Source organism: Parasteatoda tepidariorum, chromosome 4 (assembly GCF_982258835.1).
Source record: "Parasteatoda tepidariorum strain Cologne lab strain chromosome 4, Ptep-v5.0, whole genome shotgun sequence".
NCBI classification, from domain to species: Eukaryota; Metazoa; Arthropoda; class Arachnida; order Araneae; family Theridiidae; genus Parasteatoda; species Parasteatoda tepidariorum.
In genome coordinates, this window is record NC_141758.1 from 67014958 (window position 1) to 67042199 (window position 27242).

The following is a 27242-nucleotide window of genomic DNA, read 5'->3' on the forward strand; positions in this document are numbered from 1 at the left end:
AATTAATTTTTTACTAACTTAATTTTTCTTCCTTTCTAAATTTTCTGTTTTACTTATTTACTTTTTGCTAACTAATTTTAATTTTTTCCCCATATTTCTACTATCTGTGGTATAAATTCTCTGACTACTTACATTTTATCTATAAATTTTATTTGGTATTATTTAACTTCACATTTGTTTCAGATTGTTTTTACCATTGATAATTTTTTTATTTACGATATGCTTAGACAGTTTATCAAATAGTTTAGTAGTTACTAATTCTCTTCTTATTTTCTCTGTTAAAACTTTCTTACCTTCAGTCCGAGAAATAATTTCTATACATTTTATATATAATGAACTTCAAATTTGTTTAAGGTTGTCTTTACCTCTTATGTATTCATTTGTTAAATATGATTTGTTGGTTACTAATTATTTCTTATTTTTTTTCTGTTAACATTTTTATGGCATCTGCCTAGACATTTATTAGTTATATTTATTGTTACAAATGAAATTATTTAATATTTTATTTTATACCATTTGTTTAATTTGCTTTTTCCACCTTTGGTGTTATTTTGTCTAGCATATACTTGAATTTTTTTATTTTCATTATGAATAATTGATTGCTTATTTTTTCATCTGTTCGAGTTTAATATTATTTTCTTAATTACAATTTGTTTTGGATAGTTTCTTCTTCTTTTTTTTTTTAGTCTTGTTATAATTTATTTGTCATATGCCTAGATATCTTTTTTTTTTTTTTTTTTTTTGTTGGATTACAAATAAATTTATTTTCATTTTTAAACTTTCTTAAAAACAATTTATATCTGATAGTTTTTTTCTACCTTTGGTGTAATTATCTATAATAATCTAGAATGTACTTGAATCTTTTCTCTTCATAATGAATTACTGATTGCGAATTCCTCTCAAATTTTTTTCTATGTTAGAATTTTTCTGGCATCTGCTGGATTATTACATTAATTATGTTATGTTAATATTAAATATGTTTATGTTTTTTTAAACAAATGAATTTATTTAATATTTTGTTTGTCACCATTTGTTTTGAATTGTTTTTTCTCATGGTATCTATCATATGCTTATAGTTTTCAGTATATTTTCGGTTACAAATGAATTTATTTTTTATTTAAAATTTTATTTATTACAATTTGTTACAGACTATTTTTCTCCTTCTGGTATAATTTATGTAATATATACCTGATTACGTATATTTTTTTCTTTTTAATATGGTTTATTGATTATTTATTTTCAGATTTTTTCTCCTGGTGGAAATTTTCTGGCATCTACGTGGTTATTTATTAAACATTTTTTGTTGAAAATGAATTTATTTATCACTTTATTTGTAACCTTTCTTTTAGATTGTTCTTTGTCTTTGGTATAATTTATTTTTAAGGTATCCGAAATTTTATTTTGTGGTAATCTATTTGTTAACCAATCTTCTTTTTTTTTTATATCCACTGAATTTTTCTAGCACTTGCTGGATATTTATTCAGTGCATTTTATTTTTTTTAATGAATTTTAATATTTCACATTATTTCTTTCCTGATTTAGTTTTTTTATCTTATGTCTATACACCTTTTCAATGTATTTTTGCACTAGTTTGTTTCATATTTTGAAGTAGCTTTATCAGATGGTTCTTGTCATAATTTTTTTATTGCTTTTTTAATCTGAATTTTTATTTGGTAGCAAGTTTCTACTCAGATACCAAATCCCCAGTTGTTGGGAGGATTATTTCCAAGCATGCTTGGAACTTAATCTAAATATTAGAATCCATTTGGGTCCTTTTGTTTAGTTATGTATATTGTACCCAATGTGATTTTTTATTTAGATGCACTTTCATCGTAGAAGTCTCAGTCAACAAACTCCAGATTTAATTTCTTTCCAGTATGAAAAAAAGAGAAACTGGTGAGTTCCATTTGAATTGTAATCTGAATGTTGTTGGAAAAATAAATTATCTTTTAAAATTTGCTAATCACTTTAAGATGCATAAAGCTTATTTCAATAATTAGAGACATGCTAATTTATTAGCATATTGTATGTTAATTTTCCAGAATGTGTATGCAAATTTTTTACCAGTTTATGTTAGAAGAATACAAAAGCTGGGCTTTTACAGAAGCCGAGTCAAAAATATTAAAGTATTTTATTTAGCTTGTGATTTATTTCCATTTATAACTAATTAATGAATTTTTTTGTTGTAATGCAGAAGAAATTAATTATTTATTTTTTATTATAATTTTCTTTCATATTTTTTTATTATAATTTTTTTCTTCATATTTTTTTATTATAATTTTTTATTTATTTAAGAAATATAATGACACTACTAGAAGAAGAGCAGATCTTATGTTGTTTAAATTGGACATCAACATCTCTTTATTTTCATTTAAGTACATGGTTTGATTTTCATAATAAAATTAAAAATTGAATTATGAATATTTTTAGTTAATTTTACCACTATGCAATAAAAGAAACCTCTTTAATTTTTCATATCCCAATTCGCACACAAATTTCTCTAAAGGAAGCTTAAATAGAATAATTTTCACTAAATTAAATAATTTTTTTGAAATTATAATATTGAGATAAAAAGATTTTAATCTATCATTGATTCTGTTAGTTTATTTTATTTAATTATTAACATGTGCAGGCATTTTGTTTCTATCTATCTACATTTTCTATTGAATTCAAAACATCTGTTAACTTAAATTTTACTTTATATAAATTTCTCGCTATTAGTCATTATCAATTAAGGGGAATGTTTGTATATATTTTGAAGTTAAAACAATAGGATTCAGAACAGAAAGCTATGAAAATTTATAAATTTATATTTTTAATAATGAAAACAATTGTATATCACGCAATTAAATAAAGAAGTTCAAAAAGGAGGAAAAAACTGACAATTAAAATTTCAAAGATAATTTTTCAGAAAATAAAATAAATTTCCTACCAACAAACATCCTACTGTGAACTTAAATATTTCAGAATTTTTTGTGAGTACAAAACAATAAAAAATTGTCTGCTTGATATATTTTGCAGTTTTTTCTTCTATAGCAGGTTCTCTCACTAATTCTAATGATCTTTTGGGGTCTTGATTGCCACTTTTTTAGAAGAAAGCTCTGATGATCAATTCCCTGTTTGTGTCTCTAAATGAGCTTGGTCATTCAAAATATTAGAATTTATTAGGGCCTTTTTATTTATATGCATATATTGTGTCCAGTGTATTCTAATATTTTGACATACCTTCTTGCCACAATAAAAGTTGAAAATTCTTTTCAACATTTAGGAGGTTTTAAAAAGTAAGTATTGTTTTGCAATATATTTAGTAAGTCAAATAATTTTATAATTAATCTATTAATAAATTAAAATCAAATTAATTTAATTAATTAAATTAAAATATTTAATAAACATACAATTTTGAAGGCAATATTTTACATTAAATTTTAAATTGCTTAAAATATAATGCTTCAATTATAGTTACAATAACCTTTCAACTAATGTTTTTATTAATTTATATTGTATTAATGATTATTGGAGATTATCGTTTCATCATCATAAATTGTTATATACTAACAGGATTATCTTATCTTATTTTCACGTTTATTTCTTCATCATCATTAATAGTAAGTAATTTTTATTTATTTTCTTTCAAGTCATTTTTATTTAAAAATTTTTTTTTTCCAATTTGATAGTCTAAAACATTCAATTTGAATACCACTGATTTCAAAAATTATTATTTAAAATGAAATCTTTGAATAAAAGCAATATTGTTTTTATTATTTAACCATTTTTCTTTATCAGTAATATTCCATAAAAATATTTTAATTCCCAATGCAGTTGTAAAATACCTCATATGAAGATGTCAAAATGCATATTTTGACAATTTTAAATTTTCTTTTCACTTAAGTTTTAAATCCCACCTTCAATTTAGTATTTAATACATTTATTTTTCACTTTTTAAAATATTTGTTTTAATTCTCAAAATAAAATTCTAGATTATTATAAATAATTTTGTCTTAATGTAAGCTTTAACAAGAATAATTTGTTACAAAATCCATCTAACCTTAAAATTAAAGATTTTCAAAAATTGCTGCTAGTTTTCTAAATCATATTTTAAATAGAAATTTTTCTCTGTTTTTTTATCATTCATTTTTTTATGATGTAGTAGAATATCATCCTTAATTTTTTATTTAAATACTAATGATTTCGAAAATTGTAAGTCATTGACTAAAGCAATTTAAATTTTGCACCTAAATATTATAAACTATTGTTGATTGAATAGTGAATTTTAAAATATTTTGGTACTTATTAATGAAATTTAAGAGTATAACTTATATTCGAAATTAGTTTAGCTATATTGCAATAGATGGCGCCACTAAGACTATTCTTACTGAGCGAAACTTGGCGCTTGATAGGCGGGAGTGGAATCTCTTTCTTATTCCTCTGTGGTTTACATGCTTGTTTAGTGCTAATTAATCTGTTACATGCTTATTTGTTTAAAGTTAGGCGTTGTTATCAATTTTTAATTCGTTTACAATGCCTGATAGATGTTGTGTTACTGCGTGCAAATCAAATTATGATAAAACTGGAGAATATGTTTCAGTTTGTCAATTCCCTAAAGACGAAACAGTGAAAAATTTATGGATTAAGAAGATACCCAGGGAAAATTTTGTACCTTCAGATCGAAGTGTTGTGTGTGAAAAACATTTCACTGATGAATGCATTATAAGATATGATGAGTATTGGAAAAATAATGAATTGGTTAAAGTTCAAAGAAGTCGGCCGAAATTGAAGGCTGGTTGGATACCAACATTATTTCCTGGTTACCCAAAGTATTTGTCCGAAACTTCTTCATCTAAAAGAATGAGCAGAGATGAAAAGATAGCAAAAACTGATGAAAGGAATTTTAATGAGTTTTTGGCTAATGACAGAATTAAGTCATTTGATGATTTTAATTCATTGTTAAATCTAAAATCGAACTACCAGACAATGTCCTTGCCTTAAAAACAAATAAAAACATTACACTTATTCTTTTCATTGATTTTGATAACTGCCCAGAAGTTGTTAAGAGTATAAAGATTGCACCTTCTTTATCTTTGCAAATTTTTATTGGCTCGCAGGAATTAGATTCCAAACAATACTCGCATCTTCTAAGTAATGGCATATTAACTTTTTGGAGCCGACTAGAAAACATTGTGTCCATGGTTAAAAGCGCCTCAAAAACAAATGTTGAAGTGAATGATTTAGATGTAATTATAGCTCACTTTCACAAGTTAATGGATCAATATTCAGATTGTGAGAAGAAAAAAAAACTAATATTCATTTGTGAGCAGTTAAAATTGGCATTAAAGCCTAAGACCTCCAGGAGATACAGTACTGACATGTATCGCTTTGCTGCATCTTTATTTGTTGTGTCCCCATCCTGTTACAGATCAATATTAAATTGTAAAATGTTGACACTTCCTTGTGTGGATTCCATTAAAAAGTTGCTAAATGTGTTAAGCTTGAACTGTAGCACAACAGTAGAGGATAATATCCATTATATAAAAGCCAAATGGGAGAAGCTTACTGAAAATGAAAGGCTCGTAAATTTGTCACTTGATGAAATTTACATCAAGCCAAAGATTTCGTATAAAGCTAATCAAATTACTGGTTTTTCAGAGAACAAAGAAAATGTGGAAGCTACATCTATTCAAGCATTTATGATTGCTTCGATATATTCCCCTTATGAGGAAGTGGTGGCGTTAGTGCCTGTGAGCGGAATGACTGCTGAAGACCTTCTCCGTCTAACAAAAGAAGCTTTATGTATTTTGCATAAGGCTAATTTTAATGTAATTTCTCTTATTGCTGATAATAATGCTGTTAACCGAAATATGTTTAAAAGAACTCGCTGGATGTAAATTATCGAGTGAACCTTCGATAAACCCAGCAAGTGGGGCTCCACTATATTTAATTATTAATCCTGTTCATATTATGAAAACAATACGCAATAATTGGATTTGTCAAGCAGATGTGGAAAAAACTTTTGTTTGTCCTGTTTTCAATAATTTGAGTAATATTATGAAGCCAAGATTTTGCCTATTGAGAAATATGTTTCAGTATGAAAAACAGAATGCTGTTAAACTTGCATTTAAGTTAAATGTAAAGACTGTTTACCCAACCAAAATGGAAAGACAGAATGTGCTGCCAGCACTAAATGTTTTTCACGAAAGTAATAGTGCTGCTCTAGAGCAGCTTTCAGAAAAAAATATAGCCTCGATACACACAGTGGAAGACACCATTGCTTTCTTGAAATTGATAAAGAGATGGTGGGATATTTTAAATGTTTCACACGAGAATAAAGGGATTTTCATAAGAAGTTTTGACTCTCTTCCACTCAGTGAAACAAATACTGAAAGCTTTGAGTTTTTGGAAAATTTTTTACTGTGGATTAAAAAGTGGCAAGAGATGAAGCAATTGCCAAGGCAGGGTTGTTTCTCTAAAGAGACATTTTTTGCCCTTATTCAAACAACATCAACAATTGTGGCCGTATCAAAAAGACTCTTGGAAAATGGTGCAAGATATGTGCTAACTACTAAATTTCATAGTGATGTCCTGGAATTATTTATCGATAGTCCATTTATCGATATTCTTGAGGATTTAAATGTGTCTTGCGATAGCATTGAAATTCTGACCTATATTACTGGATACTGTGTATACAAGCTTAATATTGATTGTGATGCATGCTACGATTTATACCTCAGTCCTTTCGATTTGAATGTGGATTTTGATACAAAACTTTTGTCATCAGAAACTGAAAAATTTCATAACAGTTCCTATCTTGATATGCTTAATAGAGGAGGCTTGAAAAATCCATCTTGTGACATTGTTTATATTGTTGCTGTTTGTTTTGCTATTTTTCAGAAATTAATATCTAGTAAGTATGAAAAATTGTATCAATCTCTATCTGTTAATCAACATAACATTTTAGTTAAGCTAACTGAATTACATTTGTATCAAACATCAATAGTTGATATGGAACAAATTTGTGAAAAATGTAACTATAATTTTTCTAAGCGTGTTTTAAAAGTTATCAATTCATTTTCTAATGTGTGTTTAAATAACTATTCAAAAGCTAAAACTGATGAATGTGTATTAAAGAAAATGAACAAAATTGAGATGAAAAAAAATAATGTTAATAAGAAGCGTAAAGCTGAAAATACTAATAAAGAAGAAAAAAGAAAATTGGATAAATTTTCTAAATAATAACTTGCTTAAAACATTATCATGTCTTAAATTGCTTAATACTTCCAACTGTTTGTTTATTATGTTGCAAAATTATAGAATTCCTTGTCGTAAATTTTTATAATTTATATAACAATAGTAATTACAAAATATTATATTCGATAAATAAGTTCTATAATAATATTTTAATGTTAGCACATTTAATTATAAAACTTTGTAACGTGTTAGTCGATAAATAACTATCAGTCGGCTAATTTTTATTTACTGTAAAAACTTTATTTTTACTTTTAGGTATATTTAACTATTTATTCTTGGTAATTATAGTATAATTATTATATCACTTATTTATTATTAATCAATCATATTATTTTATAATTTGATGTTTTGAATTTACATAGGTCTGGAAATTTTGTATATAATTGAAAGTATGATGCATCAAAAAAATATTTTTAATTTTTATACAAGAAAAAACAAAAAGAGTAAGGTGTAAACAAAAGGAGTATGTTACAAATTATTGAAGTAGAATGTTATAAAGTTGAAATCTATTGATGTGTCTCTTTATAAATTATTTAGAATTAACTGTAGGAATAAGTAATACTATTATCTCAATCTTGGTCATAAATAATGTTTCTTTTTTATAATTGATTTAATGGTAATAAAAAAAAATCTCATTTTTAAGGTATTGCTCATTTTTATATTTTATTTTGTCTTGTATTGATATTTATTAATAAGCATGCGTAACAATTAGTGAACTGATTTTTCATTACTTTAAAAGCAATTACCTGTAACTTTGCATAAATCTGTTTTTATAATAATCAGAATTTATAATAATTCTGGTAGCAGATTTTACTTAGACAATCTGCATCACAATTTTTATAAATTCATAGTTGTCTGTAACATAATCAGAGACTATTTTTTGTAAAATTTGAACCTAAACTAGCTAACTGTTGCATGTAAATTTCAAGTATAAATTGGATAAAAATAAAGTAAAAATTTTTGTTTTTTAAAACTCATTTGAGGTTTCTATACAACTTCAAAATATAATTAATTCTTATGAAATTAAAATCTTTAATCAAAATGGCTGAATATTTTCAAACAATATTAAAAAATTATTAATAGTGGAATGCTATTATTATAATACTAATATAAAATATATAAGCAAAGTGTTAAAATTTTTCTATTTCTTAATTTTTCACTGCAGTTTTTTAGTCGTTGCTTTTTCTTAAAAGAACTGAAATGGAAAATAATCATCACATACTGGAATAATATTCAAGCACGCGTCTTATCAGTATGCAGTATTTCTGCTAATGATAATTTTAAAATAAATTCCTTTCTTCATAAAATATGGAACTATATTACATTCTGAGCAATAACCAAAAGATTGATTGAAATATTGCATATTTCAAAATTCTCAATTAGTACTTGTAAATTAACATTATGACTGTAAGTCATTCTTGTTTTATGTTGGCACATAATTGGACTTTTTATTATGTTTTCCACATATTATTTCTTTCATTTTAATGTTCAACAACTTGTAAATATATTGGTTCTTATCTTGAATTTCAAACAGCTTTTAAATAATATATAGTATTTTAGACTCAAAAATGTACAAATAAAAGACTTACAAAAAAATGTTGTTTTGTGTTTATTTATTTAATTACTTTTTCAATTGAATCAATTCATAAGATTTTTGTTATTTACTTGTATTATTTTGCACTGCAATGCTTAAAATAAATTCATAGAAAGAAGTATTGTAATTTTATTTATTATAATCTAAACATAAGATTTTTTTAACAGCAGTTTGATGTTTTACTAAAATGTATCTTCTGTTTAGTTTTATTATTAATTTAAATTTTTTCTATTAAATCTCATTATAAGCAATTTTGTAATACACATTTTAATACTTGACACAATTTAAATGAAGAAAATATAAAAACTCTTTTCTGTTTTTTGATTTAAATTATTAATAAACAAAAAATCTAACCATGCAGATGTTTTTATTTACATATTTGTTATGTAGTACTTTTATGCTTGAAATAAAAAATCTAATCCTAGATAATTTTCATTTTAATACTTGAAATAAAATATAAAAATTGAAATAAATAGTATAAAAAATACTATTCTATAATTTAATTTCTAAGTATCTTTTATATTTAAGACCAGAGTTTGTTGATTTAAATTAGCTTGATTTAAATAAACTGTTTTATATATATATATATATATATTGATTTAAAAAGTCAAAAAACTGTTTTTTTTAATCATAAATCAAAGTTCTTACAGTGTATTAAAATAAAAATAAAAAATGCTATTTGAATCAAAAAGATCCGATTTCTTTTTATTTATTTATTTTTTTAAATTACGAGACTTATCTGAGACTAGAAAGCGACATCAAAGATAATATCAAAAAGTAAATTTTTCTTAATCCCAAAGACAATAAGGTAAAAGAAAAAACGCAAAGTTTTATTTTCCAAACTTAATTTGAAAAATATTATTTTAAACTTAAAAATCTTAAATATGCCACTGAGAATTATTTAAAATCTTTTTTGAATTATCCTTTAATAAAAATAACGAAAATGCGGTATTGACGCGTTTAAAAGTCTTATAGCGGTTTTCAACGGAGACTTCTAGATCAGAAGGAATGTTGAAGCGAGAGAAAACGTTCTCCGGCCTTCCCCCTTCTAGTTGGCCATGCCTTGGCCCTCTATGGACTGCTGTGTCACTGAGTTTAGTTTTAGTTTTTAACACACCTTTATTATTATACAAAAGATTATTTTGTTTTCATTTATCCGTCAATTTCTTCATTTGACAACATGGTTAAAGTAAAAAAGTTTTTTGCTATTCTGAGAAAAACATGTTTTTATTCAAAGCAAGTGTTTTAAATGTGACAACCGTAATTCCATTCATTTTTAAATGACTTAGCTCTTTAACTGTTTTGCCATTAATCAAAAATATATCATCTCTGCTATATTCCTTAAATGATTCGCATTGTATGAACTTGATCATGAACAAACTTGTTCATGATCAAGTAAAGCTTGCTGATTTTATCCTGAACTGAATTCAAATATTAGCAACTTAAGGGTTAAATGCCATCACTGAAAATCTTATAAAAAAATTTTTTTTTATTGCTTTGATTACAATTGGCACTAAATACTTGGCACTTTGATGTCTAAAAGCTGTTTATTCTTAATACAACATTATATTTTTGAATATAAGGAGAACTGCTTTTTTTATTGCCATTTGAGTTTTAATTTAAAACAAAATTATTTTAATTTTAGAAAAAAATTCAACAAAACAAATTATGATTCTGTTCTTAGTTGTGGCCTTTGTTTGGAGGAACATTGACAAAACCCAGCAAGAACAAACTGTTCTACATACCCCAGGTATTTTTTTTCCTTTTTACTTATTATAATTTATTCTTGTTTAATATTTATAAATGGTAAGACAATCTTAGGTTAGAACTTTGTGCTTAGTAAAATTGTGTTTAAATTCTTTAATATTTCGTTTTAAAAAGCATAAATGTATAATACAATTTTTCCAACTTGTATTTTTTGATGAGATTTTTCAGAAATCTGTCACATATGATTCACTTTCGGTTTTATTGATGGCATTACCATAACTATAAAATCTATTGATGGTTTTGAGAACATCTGTGTGGGGAATTTCTTAAAAAAAGTCATGTTTATTTTGATGAAATGAAACAATCTTACTTAATTTTTAGAAATAGCTCCTTAGAGTTATTTAGTTGTTTATTAGCATTTAATGACATTGGAGCACAAACAATGACTGTTTGTTCGCCCATTTTTAACCTTTTTTTTCTAATTATTTGTGAAAGTAATTGAAGTACAATAATTTCCTTTAATTGCATATTGGATAAACGAATAACCCACTTATACGAATAAAATTTAGGGTAATCAAATTATTTTATATGACACATTATTAAATTTCCTCGCTCAATTGCATTAAAAAAGTGGAAAAAATTTCTAGTTGCTAGAATGGAATTTTCGTTTTTCAGTTAAGTAATGAATACAATTGGTTTCTTTAATAGGAACTTCCTATTCGTTTCAGTTCCAAAAACTTGTCTGGAGGCAGTTTAAGAATAAGCAATTACTGGGGAGGGGGTAGAAGTTTTTCAAAGCTGAGTGTAATCTTATAGTTTATTTCAGAAAATAAAATTGAGACCTTTGTCTATAATGGGTTATTCTCAGTTAACAGGAAATATTGGTCTCAAAAATTTTATTTAACTCATGATATTTTTTAATACAAATATTTATGTTTACTCATACAAAAAATGACTGGCTAATGTTTGCCTTTATTATATTTTTAATTTTTCAAATTTTACCTTTTTTTGCTTTCTCAGTGTAAGTGAAATTAATATTTGCTGATGCTTTGGAGACACTTTTGATTTTTTCACTGCATTTAGCTTTTAACTTTTAGCTAGTAAATGCATAGTTTACCTATGCCTTTAATAAAAATTGTCAAATTGGCATGTTTTCAGAAAACCTTGGTAAAACTATTTTCGAATTTACCGTTTTTAGAGCTAAATTATAAAAATAAAAACTTGTTCTATATTTATAAATCATGAAAGTAGCTCTAAAGCTCTTTGTAACTCTCTCTGAAAATTTAAATTTATTAAATATTCTATGTCTTTAGATCACATTACTATATTTCCACAGCATCTTTGTAATCACATTTGTAACATTAAGCTTATTTTGGTTTTATTTGTAAGAGGTAAAAACTAGTTTGTTGTTAAAAATAAAGGCAGTCTCAAACTCTTTTCAAATCATTTAGAAAATTTAAATTTATTAATTATTTATTTCAGTGCTAATGAAAATGTTAATGACATTCAATTGCCTATAATTTTGAAACAAAAAAAAGAGTGAAACAAAAAAGTTTTTACTAAATTAAACTAAAAGAAAACATAATTTGATTTTAAAACGATATAGTCTTGGTACTTTTATTGCTTTAATTAAGACAGTCCAATGCAGTAGACAGATACTGAATAAAACTTATAGAATTTTTTTAAAAAACCCTTGTAATGAAATTTACAAGATTTAATATATTTTTTTTTGAACCTTGAAATTTTACTTTTTTGATATTTGAACTGTGCAGAGTAAGGTTTGCTAAATATTGCTCTCAAAAATTTTAAACCTTCTTGTACAACTTGTTTAATTGACATTTTTTTGACCAAGATATAAATCTTTCTATCATATATCTGAAAATAACCCCTATAACCATTTTGTGGAAATTTTATCTTACTTCACGTCTTTTCAAAATTTCTTGTTAATGCTTTTCTTAGTAAAAACAATGTTTTGCCTTTGTTATTCAAAATGGAAAAATAATGTTCTAGTTTTTACTGGAGTCAGAACTCTAGGAGTATTATCTATAACATATAACTTTGTTCTCTTTTCCTTCAAACTACATTTATATAATTAATTTTTATATTTTGCAGAGACCATATATGACTTTAGGCACATTTAGAGATCAAATTATATATCCCGATAGTCATGAGGAAATGATTTGCAAAAGAAAATCTGACCAAGACTTAAAAACTTTATTAGAATGGATAGAGTTAATTTAGATAATTTTTTAAATTAAAATAATGTTATATAAACTATTGAGCCTAATAAGTATTTGAATTGTTATGCTGTAAATCTGGCAAATTTATAAGTAATATCAAGCGTTACAATGTAAGTTTTTTTTTTAACAAACATAAGTACTATAATTATATCATAGTGTGTTTTTTTCTTTTTTCTCAATAATAAATGTAATGCTGTTAATCAAACAAATTGAAGTCTCTAAAAGAAACTATTTCAACATTCAATAAAATCAATTAGTGTTTTTATATTAAAATATAAGCTTATGGTCTTATTTTAATTATTAAATAAATCTAAAATTAGTGTTTAGAGAAATTTTTACATGAGAAATTAAGTTATTAATAAAATAAGTTAAATAAGAAAATCAAAATATTTGTTAGTTTGTAAAAAATATTTGTATAAAACATTTTTTCCTGATATAATTATTTTTGTAATTTGAATACATTTATCATTATGGTTATTTGAATTTATTTTTACTTCAGAAATGTTACACATAAGTAAAATAAAACTTGTGTGAAAAATAAAAATACTACATTGAAAACAACTATATTGTTTATTTTGCATTAATTCTTTACTAAATTCAATTATAAAATTATAATTTATTGTTCCACTTGAATTTATTTAATTATTATTGTGGTTAATTTCTTGTAATTGTTAATGAAAATTTTTATTAGAATATTAAAATGCAGAACGTTCTTCTTATATTTTGGTTACAGATTTCTTTTTCAATTTGTCCATTAAACTAATTGTTAATTGATAAGCATTTTTAAAATTATTTTAAATAAAATTACTTTCTAATGCAATTTTCATTAAGATTGTTATTTCTTGTCAGGTTCAATTAACATACATCCTCGATCAAGAAGGTGGTTGGGAATCCATAAAAGTAAGATTTTATTTTTTAAATTGTATTTCCTTCTTTTATTTTATATATTTAGCTTTCTAATATAGTCATTAATTTTTTTCTAGGATTGGATGGATTTGCTTAGTGGTGGAGAGAAACAAACAATTGCTGTAAGTATTTTATATCTGATTTTTTTTCTCACTTTTTTTTTCTTTTTGTACTTTATGATTTTTTTCTTTTTGTCCTTGTAGTTTTTCTTTTTGAGTTTTATAAAGTAATTGTCATTTTTAAAACAAAAATGTTCAATGTAAAAATTAATGTGTTTTGGTCTAAACTGTCCATTGCTGTAGAAATCACATTCAGAACTTCCAGAATATTTATTTTTACTTTTATAAGCAGCATCCCTTGGTCACCGGAATCAAGAGAAAACAAATTACTACCAAACCTGTTGTTTAGTGTATCATTCTTTAAATGATTGGATAATTCCAAGAATCAAAGAATGAAGTTTGCTGAAAGGAATTCCACTCTCAAATTTTGCAACACATGCTTTCTTTTATTACCCTTCCCATGCTTTGCCCACACCACCACTCTTCTGATGAGTCAAGGGGGAAATCCCTTCTCACAGACAAAAGGAAAATAATAGAATAGAAAGCAATGCCAGAAGAGGTACGAACAGATAATAAACTAGTAAATAAAAAACTTCGAAGATGTTTGTTCGAGCTTTGTAGTAAAAAAAAACATGATTTTTGTCTGTTAGAAAAGTGTATAAAGCTGGATTTTCTTAAAAGAGAAATATAAAATTTGAAATATTTTAACATTATCGGTATTGGCAATTTTGACGAACTGATAGAAAATAGGAAAATTTACAAAATGTAAAACACTAGTTCCACTATAGATAAATTGTTATAATAACTTTAAATTATATTTATTACTATTAGTTTTGCTCTGTCAGTTTCCTTTCTTTAGTTATGCAGGTAAATGATGCTTGGTGAGCAGCTTCTAAATCAACCTGATCATCTGAATCATTTGAACTATCATCTTCATAAACCTACTTACTGAAGAATCATTTTTTTCCGTATTTGAATTCGACTTCTTCAAAGTACCATAAAAAAAACTATCTGCATGTCTTTTTGTGCTCACTTGCCATTTTTATTGCTACTTATTCAGTAGCGCTTGCTTAAAACCGTGCAAAACAGGAATCCACTCCCACCATCCAATGCCAAACCAAAGTAGACAAACTGCTAAACAAAATAAATATTTTTTCTCCTAAGTAAAACCAAACTATAATATTTGCCTTACTTGAATTTACTTGGAATAATAATTATTTGCCATACATACCAACCAAAGACTACCCAAGATAATCAAGGAATCAGTTAATCATGTCTTTTCTACTAATAATGTTAAATATGTGTCAATGTAGAATACTGTGTCAATGTAGAATATGACTACAGTTATTCCTCCTTATCGCATTTGTTTTTAATTAAAATGAAATTTCAGCAATTAATTTGAAAGTTTCATATTTTGTGTTTTTCAGATGGCTCGTTTATGTTATCTGTGCCCTCAATTTGCTATTCTTGACGAATGCACAAGTGCCGTTAGTGTAGATGTAGAACAAAATATGTATGCTGAATGCCGTGAGGTAAGGGAGCATACTTATTAGTAATAATTACTACAACAAAAATTATTGTGTACAGTGAAACTTTTACTTAAAAGTCATCTCTTTCTGCTTACTTTTTTTTATTTTATTATTATTAATATTTCACTCTTTTTATAATAAAATTGTATTCACTTTTATAGATTGGCATATCTTTGTTTACTGTATCACACAGAAAATCATTATGGAAACATCATGAGGTAAACCTATTTGTTTATCAGTCATCTGTATGTAGTAATTTTTTTATTTTCTGAAATTATATTGGGTGTACAAATAAGTTCCTGTCGTTAAATTTATGTTAAATTTGCAATCCTACATTAAAAGACTTAAACAGCTTTAAGAGGACCATTAAAAGACTAAGAAAAGCATAAACCTCAACTAAGTAAAACACTTGTTTGAGTTGATACATCTATAAACAGTCGAATGTTAGTACTTATTGCAATGTTTAATCATCAAGAGCTATGTCTAACAACTCTCAGTTGTGAAACAAAAAGTAAAAGTAGTAAGTAAAAGTTAACATCAATCCTTTCAACTTAACACAGTGAAAGAAACTGAAATGTAGTTTATTATAATAACTATACTACACAGAGCAATGTGGTAGGTAAGAAAGAAGAAAGGAAACAATTGCTATAGCACTTGAAATAAAGAAAGATAATTTTTTTGTGTACTTTAGATTTTTTTAATAGATAAAAATAAGACTAACGTTCTTATTTTACTGATTTTTGCTTAAGACTGTAGTTTAAATTTATCTTTTTTTTTTTAAAAAAAATTTTGTTAAATTACTTTTCTAACATTGTTTTTTTTTCTTTTTTCCCTACTACTTTTCAGTTGTCTGCGTATTATTTTTGGATTGCTAGAAGTTTTTAAAGGTCTAAACTTTAAAAAGAAATCAACTGGGGGGGGGGGGGTAAAAGTTGCTGTTTTGGGAAAAGAGTTATCTTCAAAACACTGTAAAACGCCATTTTTCAAAATTTGAGTATTGGAGCAATACTTAATGTTGAAATCATTAATTTTGCCTAGACTTTTAAATTATGTACTTAAACTTATCAAGTTGTAGATATTTAAATATTACTGAATCAATAATCTTAAAGAGATGTGAAAAATGTAATAGAAATGTTACGTTAAAATTCATATTTATTCCAAACTAACTAAAATAATCTTTTCCTTATTTTTCTAATCAAAATTTCGAAGCAGCTTTAATTGGATTTGAGTCTACTGAAATTTTAAGCACTTTCTTGTAATTTGTGCCTTGTTGTTTGCTGAAGATTTTGATGCTATATTTTTTAAATAATATTTATAAATATCTATTCTTTCATAACAATTACGAATAAATTTAAAATTATTTATTTTCAGTATGTACTGTACATGAATGGCCGTGGTGCATACGAATTTAAACCCATTGACAAAACAACTGAAGTGAAAGGATCATGATTGAACTAGGTCTGAAAAAATATATATATTGGTTGTGGCCTTATTTTAATACTCATGCAGTAGCTACAATTGTATACGTATTGATTGATATTTCAATTCCTTGTCTTTCAAACATTCAGTAACTGTTATTGAGTATGATAGATTTCGATTTTTGCCACATTAATTTTTTTTTAAATAATATTTATAGCATAATTTGTATAAAAAATTTACAGAGTTTTGAAAAACATTTTTAAAGTTAACCTTGGTCAAATGGAATTCCAATGTTTTATTCAGTAGAATCCAATTATCAGATGCCTTCGGGACTAAGGATATGCCAGAAAATCGAAATCCTTGGATAATTAGGGGACCTTTTTAAGTTTATAACCAAATTATGAATGAAATTCCTCTAGTTAGGGACTGAAATTAAAAAAAATTCTCATTTGTGTATTGTTCTAGCAAAAGAACAATACAATATCATGAAGAAAAATATCCTCTCCTCTTTGCTTTCTGTTTGACAGCAATTTTCTTACAACCAAATTTTGGTTTAGTCACCACTGCAGTTACTGAGCAGCAGCATCTGTAATAATAAACAAAACGTGTTGGATTGTGTTTAATGTCAGATGGTAGAGGTGTCAGAAATCCTTGTATAATTAGGGGGCCTTTTTAAGTTTATAACCAAATTATGAATGAAATTCCTCAAAATAATTAGTGACTGAAATAAAAAAGAACTCTCATTTGTGTATTATTGTTCTAGCAAAAGAACAATACAATATCATGAAGAAAAATATCCTCTCCTTTTTGCTTTCGGTTTGATTGCAGATTACTTACAACCAAATTTTGGTTTGGTCACCACTGCAGTTACTGAGCAACATCATCTGTAATAATAAACAAAACATGCATTGGATTGTGTTTAATGCCAAGCTGTAGAGGTGTCAGTTAACTGAAGTGTTATATAATTAAGCATCAGATGATTTGGTTTCAACTGTATTACCAACAAAAAGTTTTGAGTGTTTCTAACACATGGATCAATAAGTCCCGAGACTAACAATGAAAACAACATTTTTTTTGCAAAATTTTTTTTTATTCATCAACATAATCACCTTTTAGGGTGATACAATCGTTCCAACACTTTTCCAATTTTTCAATACCATGTTTATAAAAAAAATTATCTTTCGCTTCAAAATAAGCTTCAGTTTCAGCGATGACCTCCTCATTTGAGCCAAATCTTTTTCCCTGGAGCACTTTTTTAAGATCAGCAAAGAGCCAGTAGTCACTGGGGGCTAAATCTGGCGAGTATGGGGGGTGAGGAAGCAGATCAAAGGCCAATTCGTTCAATTTTGCCATTGTTTTCATCGACTTGTGGCAGGGTGCATTGTCTTGGTGAAAAAGGATTTTTTTCTCTGCATGTGCGGTCGTTTTTTTGCGATTTCCTCCTTCAAACGCACCAGCAAGTCAATATAATAATCACTGTTGATCGATTTACCTTTTTCGAGGTAGTCAATGAAAATCACGCCATGCGTATCCCAAAAAACTGACGCCATGACTTTGCCAGCTGACTGCTGCGTTTTCGGACGGCTTTCGCCAGCTGTGCGCAAGGCCGGATTAACCATTAAGCACACTAAGCACGTGCTTAGGGCACCAGAGGATAGGGGGGCACCACAAAGCCTAACTAAATGTTCGCAGTAATTTTTTATTTTTTTTGAAACATTGATAATAAATTTATTATTTTGAGCTTCCATTTTAAGAGTAGATAACAACCATTTCTAAGTACGAAATTTTACATAATAAAAGAAAAAAAAAACAAATGATGTTTTGTATCAAAAATTTTCGGTCTTATAATGAAATTAGGTAGTGAATTTCTATGCGATAAAAGCTCTATTTATTTATCCATTACAATGATTCCATAACATACTGCTACGATTCATGTTTACAGAATATTTTTCGCAGTTGTAGAAGTTAATACTACAGAAATTTGATATTTTTATGAAAAAAAATTTGATTTACAAAATTTTGATGCAATGGTTTGATGATGTAAAAAATGTGATTTTTGATGTGAAAAAACAATCGATGTTGTGCATGTTTGCAGTTTCTGCGCATGTTTTTGTTTATACTACATAAAATATTTGCTTATACTATATTTTTAATTATAGTATTCTCATTGCAACTGGAGAAGAAGTCATCAAATTACGTAAAGGTTGTGTTGCAAAAATTTATTTCAAAATTTACGTCAAATAATTATTTTTATTCACTAAATTAAGAAAAAGGAGCTGTGTTTAAGTATCATTTTTCGAAATTTCTTTGTGGAGGAGAGGTTAAATTTAGGAAAAATATGACCACACACTTCGCATCACTTATAATTTTTTTTTATATATATCGAATAACGAAATTAGATTTTAAGATTTAAAATATATACTACGTAATATGAATGCAAGCAGCTAGTTTTTGAATAAGGAAAGAATTATAGGTTCCTTAGTCCTTAGAGTCTTGTATAAATACAAATGTTATGAAAGTTGAGCACAAAAAATGTGTAAATTCTCTATGTGAACCGGATGTTCGTTGACATTGAAAAATACGTTAAGAAGAGTAAGAGTACCCATTAAAACTAATTTAATTTTGAAAGCAAATGTAAGAAATAAGTAGCAATAAAATAAAATTTTTAATCATTGAATTTTGTTTAGTGCAAGTAAACTATATTTTGTGCATCTTATAACGAAATTTGTAAAAATTATAACTAAGAAATAAGAAAAGTACTGAAAATTTCAAATTAAAAATAAATAGCAAATTTAAGAAAGATATTTTTATTAATTGAATTTTAAAATATGTTTAATAACTAATAAGGAAAATCCTTAATGATAATGATTATATATATATACAATATATGTGTGTAATTTCATCAACTTTTATTATGATGATAATTTGAACATGTAAATATTTTGAATATAATAATATTATTTCCGTCACTAAAATAAATTTTAATAGTTGTGCTTAATTTTTACTTGTAGCTCGTGTGTAAATCAGATTGAAATAAATAAATAATTAGTTAAGGTATTTCCATTATCCATAAATTTTTTCTTAAAATAAAAATTGGTCATTCTGCATAAACGAGTGGGAAAAATATTGTTGTTCCCTGTTATTTTATTATAAGTAATAGACTTCTGGGAAACGTGGTTCAATTTAACCTGATATTGCTTTCTGCCTATAACAAACAATCCAGTAAACAACAAAATCTGTATGTTGCCAGGATTCGATTCTATGAATTCGAAGGTTCCTGAAAAGGACCACCGTGATTGTCACCAACATATGTGTTAGAATACAAAGCTAAATTTTCTGAGAAGAAACACTTTAAGGATAAGACAAGCGTAACCAATTGATTTACTACAGACAGAGAACATCCTTTCATCTCAGATATCTTTATAGGGGACTCATTCCCCCTTCTTTTTTCTTTTTTTTTTCAAAAGAAAAAAGGGTGCATATCTCAGAAAATTCAAATTGTCTTCCTTTCGAGGGGGTATATATACAAATAAATGGTGACTTATAAGATTGAAGAAAGTGGGAGGTCTAGGAAAAGAAAAGTTTCTTGATTGACATAATTTTTAACCAATAACATTATTTATGCTACAATCAGTAACTAATTTCTCGTATTTACACACCCCCGTGTATACGTGAATGCACAGAACGTGAGTGCACTGAATCCTACATGAATGCACAGAAAGAGTTTATTCTACTAAAACATTATTCTAAACTATTGCTTTTGAAAGCATGCTGTAATAGTGTAAAACTGATGTTGCTTCAGGTAGTAGCTAAATCCTTCAAATAATTTTATCAATAATTATTATTTATCGATCAATATTGATTTTGTCTAAATCAATATAAGCGAAGAGTTTAATTTTCCTATAGTATTATATTTTAATAATAAAAAATTAAACTTAAATGTAAAAATAAAATTACAATTATTAAAAATTATATAATTTTTTTTACATTTAAGCATTCTATTGCACAATAATACTCAAAAGCAATAAAAACAAATTTCAAGCTTTTGTTAAAAATACAATGTGACATGTTTTTTAAGAGGAGCTGCCGTATTATAAGTTTTAAGAAGTAATTAAATTTTTTAAATGAATGATCTTATCGAAATAAATTTCATTCTATGACGTTATAATTAAAATAGTTATTCGATTTAAAATAAAAATTTTAGGTAACAATACACAAATTTTATTTTGATTTATTTTACGAATTTGTCTTTAAATGTTGTAAAGAATATGTAAAATATTTAGTACATAAAATTTTAGTAGGCAAAGTGGATTTTACTTGGTTTAAGATAAATATTGGTTTAATAAAATTACATACATATGATTATTTACATTTATGATTATATTTTTCCAAACCTGAAATTATTTTCTAAAAAACTTATGTGGTATTATGTACGCGTATGCATACAGGAATAAAAAATATCGTAACACAAAAAAAGTGAATAAATTAAAAATGATGGTCTGTTATTTTCTACTGAATATTATTTAAGTTCAGTTTTTATATTATATTCATTGTTGCTATATTTATGTTTTTGTTTTGTATTATAAAAACACGAATGTTCTGAATTTGTAAATGAAAATCTGATCATTGAATTTATAGTTATTTAAAGTATTTTGTTTATGCATTTATTTACTTATTGAGGACAGAGTGTTTATTTACTGTAACAGCTTTTCCAGACCTAAGTTTCTACTATCACTTATGAGAATTTCAAGTACAGGTTTAATGCAGTAGTTTTAAGTGATTTCTATCATTTTTTCTAAAAGGTCATTTTTTTAATAGTCAAATTAAGATTTTATTGATAGTAATTTATTACTCTTAAGCTCCTCTGTACCTTTGACTTTGACAGGTCAACTAACTACGAGAATGTCCAAAATATAGAACAAAATAGTAATAATTTTATTAGATAATTAGTTCTGTTTTCCACAGATGAAATCTAGAGTGAGTTGTTATTATGGAATAAGTTCATTTCAGATTTTTAATTCAGATTTTATAGGATCATTAAAGATAATTGTTGTATTTATAAAATTACTCATCACTATTTTTCCCCTCTTCCTATCATTATTAATATATTAGGTTTAATAAGGAAAAAGGAATAATGAAAAGCATTATTATTTGTAAAAGTTATGCTGTATTATATACAATGCGTAAAATAAAATAAAAGTAAAAAACTTGAATAACTCTTGATTTAATGATCGGATTTTAACTTACTAGATCTCAAAGGGTTTGAGGGCCAAACTTAAAATATGTTAATTAGTTGGAGCAGAAGTTTTTTTTTAAGTTATGAAATCCGGCAAACGTGCTTCCTCTACCTACATATATAAATGTTATTGTTGTTGAATTTGGATATTTGCTTCTCAAAATATTGATGGTATTCACAATATGGAAATTAAGATCCCAAAAGTTTTTTTAGGTTGAAAGTTTGGACTCTTTTATTCAATTGCAGGTTTCATGCATTTCGATCATTCAGAACTTTTGAAACGAATTGAAAAAATTTTGCAACTATTAATAAAATTCATTAACCTAAAAATAATTCCCTGTCAAAAATAGTTTTTTTTAAAAATTATTTATTATTAATGGTCGGAACAATTTTTAATTTAAAAATATGCAAATTTTTATATAATTTTAAAGAATATTTATTTAAATGTTAAAATATAAAATTTGAGCGAAATCTGTCGAAAAGTTCTTGAGAAATTAAATGTTAAATATATAACTTTTTTAAAATTGAATAATTAAGATTTATTTGATTGAGTTAGTACACATTAAATTTTGTATTTTGTCATTCAAAATGACATTTGTTTAAATTTTCAATTTAAAGTTCTTTCGACTATTCTGTTAATAAATAAAATAATATAAAATGATTAATACTTCTTAAAAATTATTTTTAGAATGAACTATTTTTAGGTAAATGAATTTTATTATTGTGAACTAAAATGTTTTAGTTGGGTTGAAAAATTCTCGACATATGGCTATTTATTTCGAGAGTCAAGAATTCGAATCAATCGAAAAAAAGGCATGCTTTTTTTAGAAAAAGTACTTGTCTGTTTTTTTAATTTAAAGTATTTTGAGTCTTAGTATATAAAAGTTCAAACTTTCGATCATAAGTTATTCGAAGTGTTTGCTTTTTTACACATTGTACATACACACAAACATAACTTATTTTTTTAATATTAATTAAAAAGTTTTCAATTGATTCTATTTTAATTTTTTTATTTAATTTGAATAAATACTTTTTTTTTACAAAAAATTTTGATTTTATATTTTGAATTAACTCGTGATTTAGTACTAGATATATTTGATTTGTTGAGGAGGGGGCACCAAAATATTTTCAGTGCTTAGGGCCTCAAGAGGTCTTAATCCGGCCCTGGCTGTGCGCCACTCAGATGACTGCCGCTTCGACTCTGGAGTGTAGTGATGTAACCATGTTTCGTCCATGGTCACGTAACGATAAACAGCTTTCTGAATCATCGACTCGTTGCTGTTTTTGTTCCATCGAAAGCAATCGCGGCACCCACTTGGAAAAAACCTTTTTCATGCTCAATTTTTCATGAAGGATAGTAAATACACTTCCATATGATATCTGTGTCATCTCAGCAATCTCACGGAGCTTCACTTTACGATCTTTCATTATAATTTTTGTCACTTCACTCACATTTTCCGGTGTAACGGCTTCCACAGGTCTACCCGAGCGTTCCGTGTCATTTGTGTCGGTACGACCACGTTTAAACTCGGCAAACCACCGACAAATCGTTGCTTTTGATGGACAAGAGTCCAGGTAACATTTGTCAATCCATTGTTTCGCTTGCACGGTGTTTTTACCCATTAAAAAACAATGTTTTATCAGAACACGAAACTCTGTTTTTTCCATTTTTTAAACAAACTACAAAACGACTTTACTCCAACCTCGATAACTCAGCTGTTTCTGGTCCGATCGACTTAAAATTTTGACACGTTTCAAGCAAAGGTTAGTACTCTAGAAAGACCTGGTTACTGGTTTACTACGAGCGCCATCTCTGGGTTAGTCTCGGAACTTATTGATCCATGTGTTATTTCAATAGATTGCATGTATTTCAATGTACAGTGTATTCTGAAGTATATACTTTCCAAGATTTCTAATAAAAGGAAGTCATAAAAGTACACACATTTGAGGTCGCAAATTAATATTTATGAGAAAAACATAAATGCTATCAAAATCTAGCAAATCACTTCAGAAGAAGATGAAAACATCAGTGTTTAATTAACCACAGAAAACAGAAATATGTCAAAGGTTTATCAGGCAATCAAGCTGGTTTTGATGTGGCCAATCCTGTCTTCTTTAGTTATTCATTTATGTTTTTTCTCACTCCACAGTGGCGTAGCGAGCTTAACTCGCGCCCGGGGCACAATATCTTTTTAGCGCCCCCCCATTCGAAAACCATATGTTCGATATTATATGTAAAATATACTCGCAAATTAATAAATAAATAAAGTAAAATAAATAAAGTCATACACTCAAGCTAGGCTTTAAATTTGAGACAAAAAATGTAGTTGAGAGAACAAGACTAGATTTTGAAATGTATATGATCATCTAGAATTAGTTCAAAAGATACCTATTATTTATTTTACATATTTATAAAGAAATATTTTAAAAACACGCAGTTTTAAAACAATGAAAAAGTAAATATTTATTATCTCTAAGGAGATACATATATTTAATAATCATATGATTATAATACATTAATAAAACTAATTACTATGTCTAAATTTTCCGTGCTTTTGATGAAGCAAATGTATCAATAATATCATCAAATTTGATCATTTAAAATTTTCTCTTTCCACACTTAAAAATGCTAGGTCTCTTAGGCGATCTGTCAAAATTAATTTTAATTTGCTAAATGAACGCTCGCAGCTAGCAGTTGATACTGAGATAGTCAGGAGTATTTGAAATGCCGCTCTCAGATTTGGAAAAACATCTTCTCCATTCGAGATTGATTATAAAAGTAAGAAATTCTAATGGAGTTTTAAGTTTAATTTCTTTTCTACTGCGGAGTAACATTTTTCTGTCACATATTTTGATAAAAAGTTCTATTACATTGAAATCTGTATTATAAAATTCACCCAGATTTTTTCAATGTTTTTTCAAGAGGCCGGGATAGCCTGGTCGGAAGGGCGCTGGGCCCATATCCAAGAGGTCGTGGGTTCGATACTCGCCGGCCGAAGACTCCCCGTGTAGTAAATGGTGACTGATGCACGTTAAATCTGTCGAGTCTCAAAGTCCTCCATGTTCCCACATCAAATCAATACCTCTGGGGGTACTGATCCAGGAGTTTCCTTGTCTTCTGGATTGGTTCAAAATTACAAGGCTACGGAGTTGAACGTAAGTAGTCGTAAGCCCATGAAATTGGGTCGGCTGTTCAACGACGGTTATAAAATAAAATAAAATGTTTTTTCAAGGTCGTTATCAACGTTATCCGTGTTTAATAATTTTCAACGTCTAGTAGAAATCCAAATTTGAAATTAAGGTCACTTAATCGTGTACACATTTCTTGTTGGAGACGATCAAGAGTGCTTTTCATAACGTGAGAAATTTCACTTTCTGCGGAAAGACCACCATAGCTAATTCTCCAGGCACGTATTGTTGTATCCATATCCCATTTTTCACAAAGAGACTCCGCTTTTTCTATTGCCTCTTTACAGAGCTTGTCTCAAATTTCGGCTTGTTCAGTCGCTAATGATTCAAGATCATGGAACACTTCTCTAAAATTCATTCTAGGATCTTGTAATTTGAGCTGCACACGATCAATCCTTCATAAGATTTCATACCAGAAATGAACTAAAGTTATAAAACTAAAGGTTAGTATATTTTGCAACAGAATTGTAGCTTCACTTCTGTTGTCACTTGTAGTGGTAGAGTGCTCTGCTAATTTTTCTATTAGTTCTTTCATATTCTCTAGCCAGCCCATAGATGATAACGATAACCGCTTGTATTCTGGCGCTACATCGCGTTTCAGATGTGTGACCTGCCATCACGGCAGCATTATCGTAAAATTGTGATCTGCAGTTTGTTAATGAAATTTCATCGTAATTTAATTTCTCTAAAATTATATTTTCGATCGAGGCTGCATCTTTAGCATGTATTTCAATAAAACTCAAAAAAGATTCTCCGTTGGAAACTTTTTTATTGATAAAATCAGCATCTACATACCTAGCTTCTTGGGACATTCGTTCTCGATGAGAGATATCAGGAGTTGAATCAAACAAAAGTCCATAATATTTATTTCTTTTGATATCGTTTATTAGTTGATTTCGAACTGTAGATGCCAGAAGATGAATGAATTCATTTTGAATCTGTGGTGACAAATATGAGAACAACACATTTTTCTGTTAACAATTTTTTTCATACTCTATTCACTTAATAATAGAATCGTCGAGTAGATGTAGTAAGTAATCTTATTTGATTTATTACTTACCAAGAATGCCTTGAACTTGAAAGGTAGTAACATAGTGAAATATACAATATAATTTATGCTGACATTAAACTTATATATAACATTTAATATTTAATAACATTTCATTTTTATTCTAAGCAGAGCGCGATGACAAGGACGTGAATTAAATATTGAATTATATTTAATATGAATTGAATATAATATTTAATATGAATTAAATATTAAATATTATGAGTAATATTTATGAATTAACATTTATTATATTACACTGGCAATAATTTAAAATATATTTTCCAGAAATCAATTCTAATAAAAAAAAATTATCCAGCAATTTTTTTGTTTTGCGGACCATTTGGCGCCCCTTTGTGAGTAGCGCCCGGGGCATGATGCCCCCCCTTGCCCACCCCTCGCAACGCCACTGTCACTCCAATATAAATTTGCTATCTATAATGTGCATACTTTTTGTCAAGGATTCAAAAAATACGTGTGAAAGGCTGTATTTATGAAACTTTTTATGAATCTTCATTATAGTTCTGTGTGTTTTACAGCTTTTCCACGATTCTAAATTTGATTTTATAATAGTTAATGGATTAAAATGATTACAACGAAATTTCAATAGCTGGGTGTAATAACAGCATGTTCTGTTACAAGCCTGGATAGCGTTTTGTTATTTAACAATTTTAATAAAATTGTGACAAATTTTATTAAGTTATCTAACTTCAGTGGTTTGACTATCACCAAATTCTAGCCTTATTTTAAATATGCTTATCATACATCAGAATTTCAAATTACCATATGTATAAGCACAATGTGTTATTGCTATTGTTTATTTACCTATCTGTTAATTTTTCATAGTTTCTATTCTATTTCTTTGTTTTAATCTATTGTGTATACCGGTTATCTTCTGTTCGACTCTTTATTTATTGGAAATTGGCACATTTTATACGACAGTTATGCTTTAAATAAAATATATTTTTTACATATGTGTAGTTTTCTTTGAATGGAACATTCATTTATAAAATTACACATTTTTTAAAGTTATAAATACATTAAACTTGCGGCCTTGTTTTTTATGTAAGAGG

The 27242-nt window shown here is 26.8% G+C and overlaps 1 protein-coding gene and 1 pseudogene across 2 annotated transcripts in view; both read left to right on the forward strand.

Moving 5' to 3' along the window:
* LOC107450346 (ATP-binding cassette sub-family D member 3-like) overlaps positions 1 to 27140 on the forward strand; it is a 93789-nt pseudogene extending 66649 nt beyond the window's left edge. The window contains exons 19-25 of the transcript XR_015433111.1: positions 10521 to 10586; positions 12656 to 12766; positions 13630 to 13683; positions 13767 to 13811; positions 15176 to 15280; positions 15439 to 15495; positions 16649 to 27140. The product of XR_015433111.1 is annotated as an ATP-binding cassette sub-family D member 3-like (transcript). The remainder of the gene's footprint in view (positions 1 to 10520; positions 10587 to 12655; positions 12767 to 13629; positions 13684 to 13766; positions 13812 to 15175; positions 15281 to 15438; positions 15496 to 16648) is intronic.
* LOC147811029 (THAP domain-containing protein 2-like) lies at positions 4519 to 7151 on the forward strand. The gene has a single exon (XM_087161270.1). It carries the CDS (start codon positions 4519 to 4521, stop codon positions 4984 to 4986), a length of 468 nt encoding a protein of 155 aa, XP_087017396.1. The 3' UTR covers positions 4987 to 7151.
* Positions 27141 to 27242: the final 102 nt, after the last annotated feature.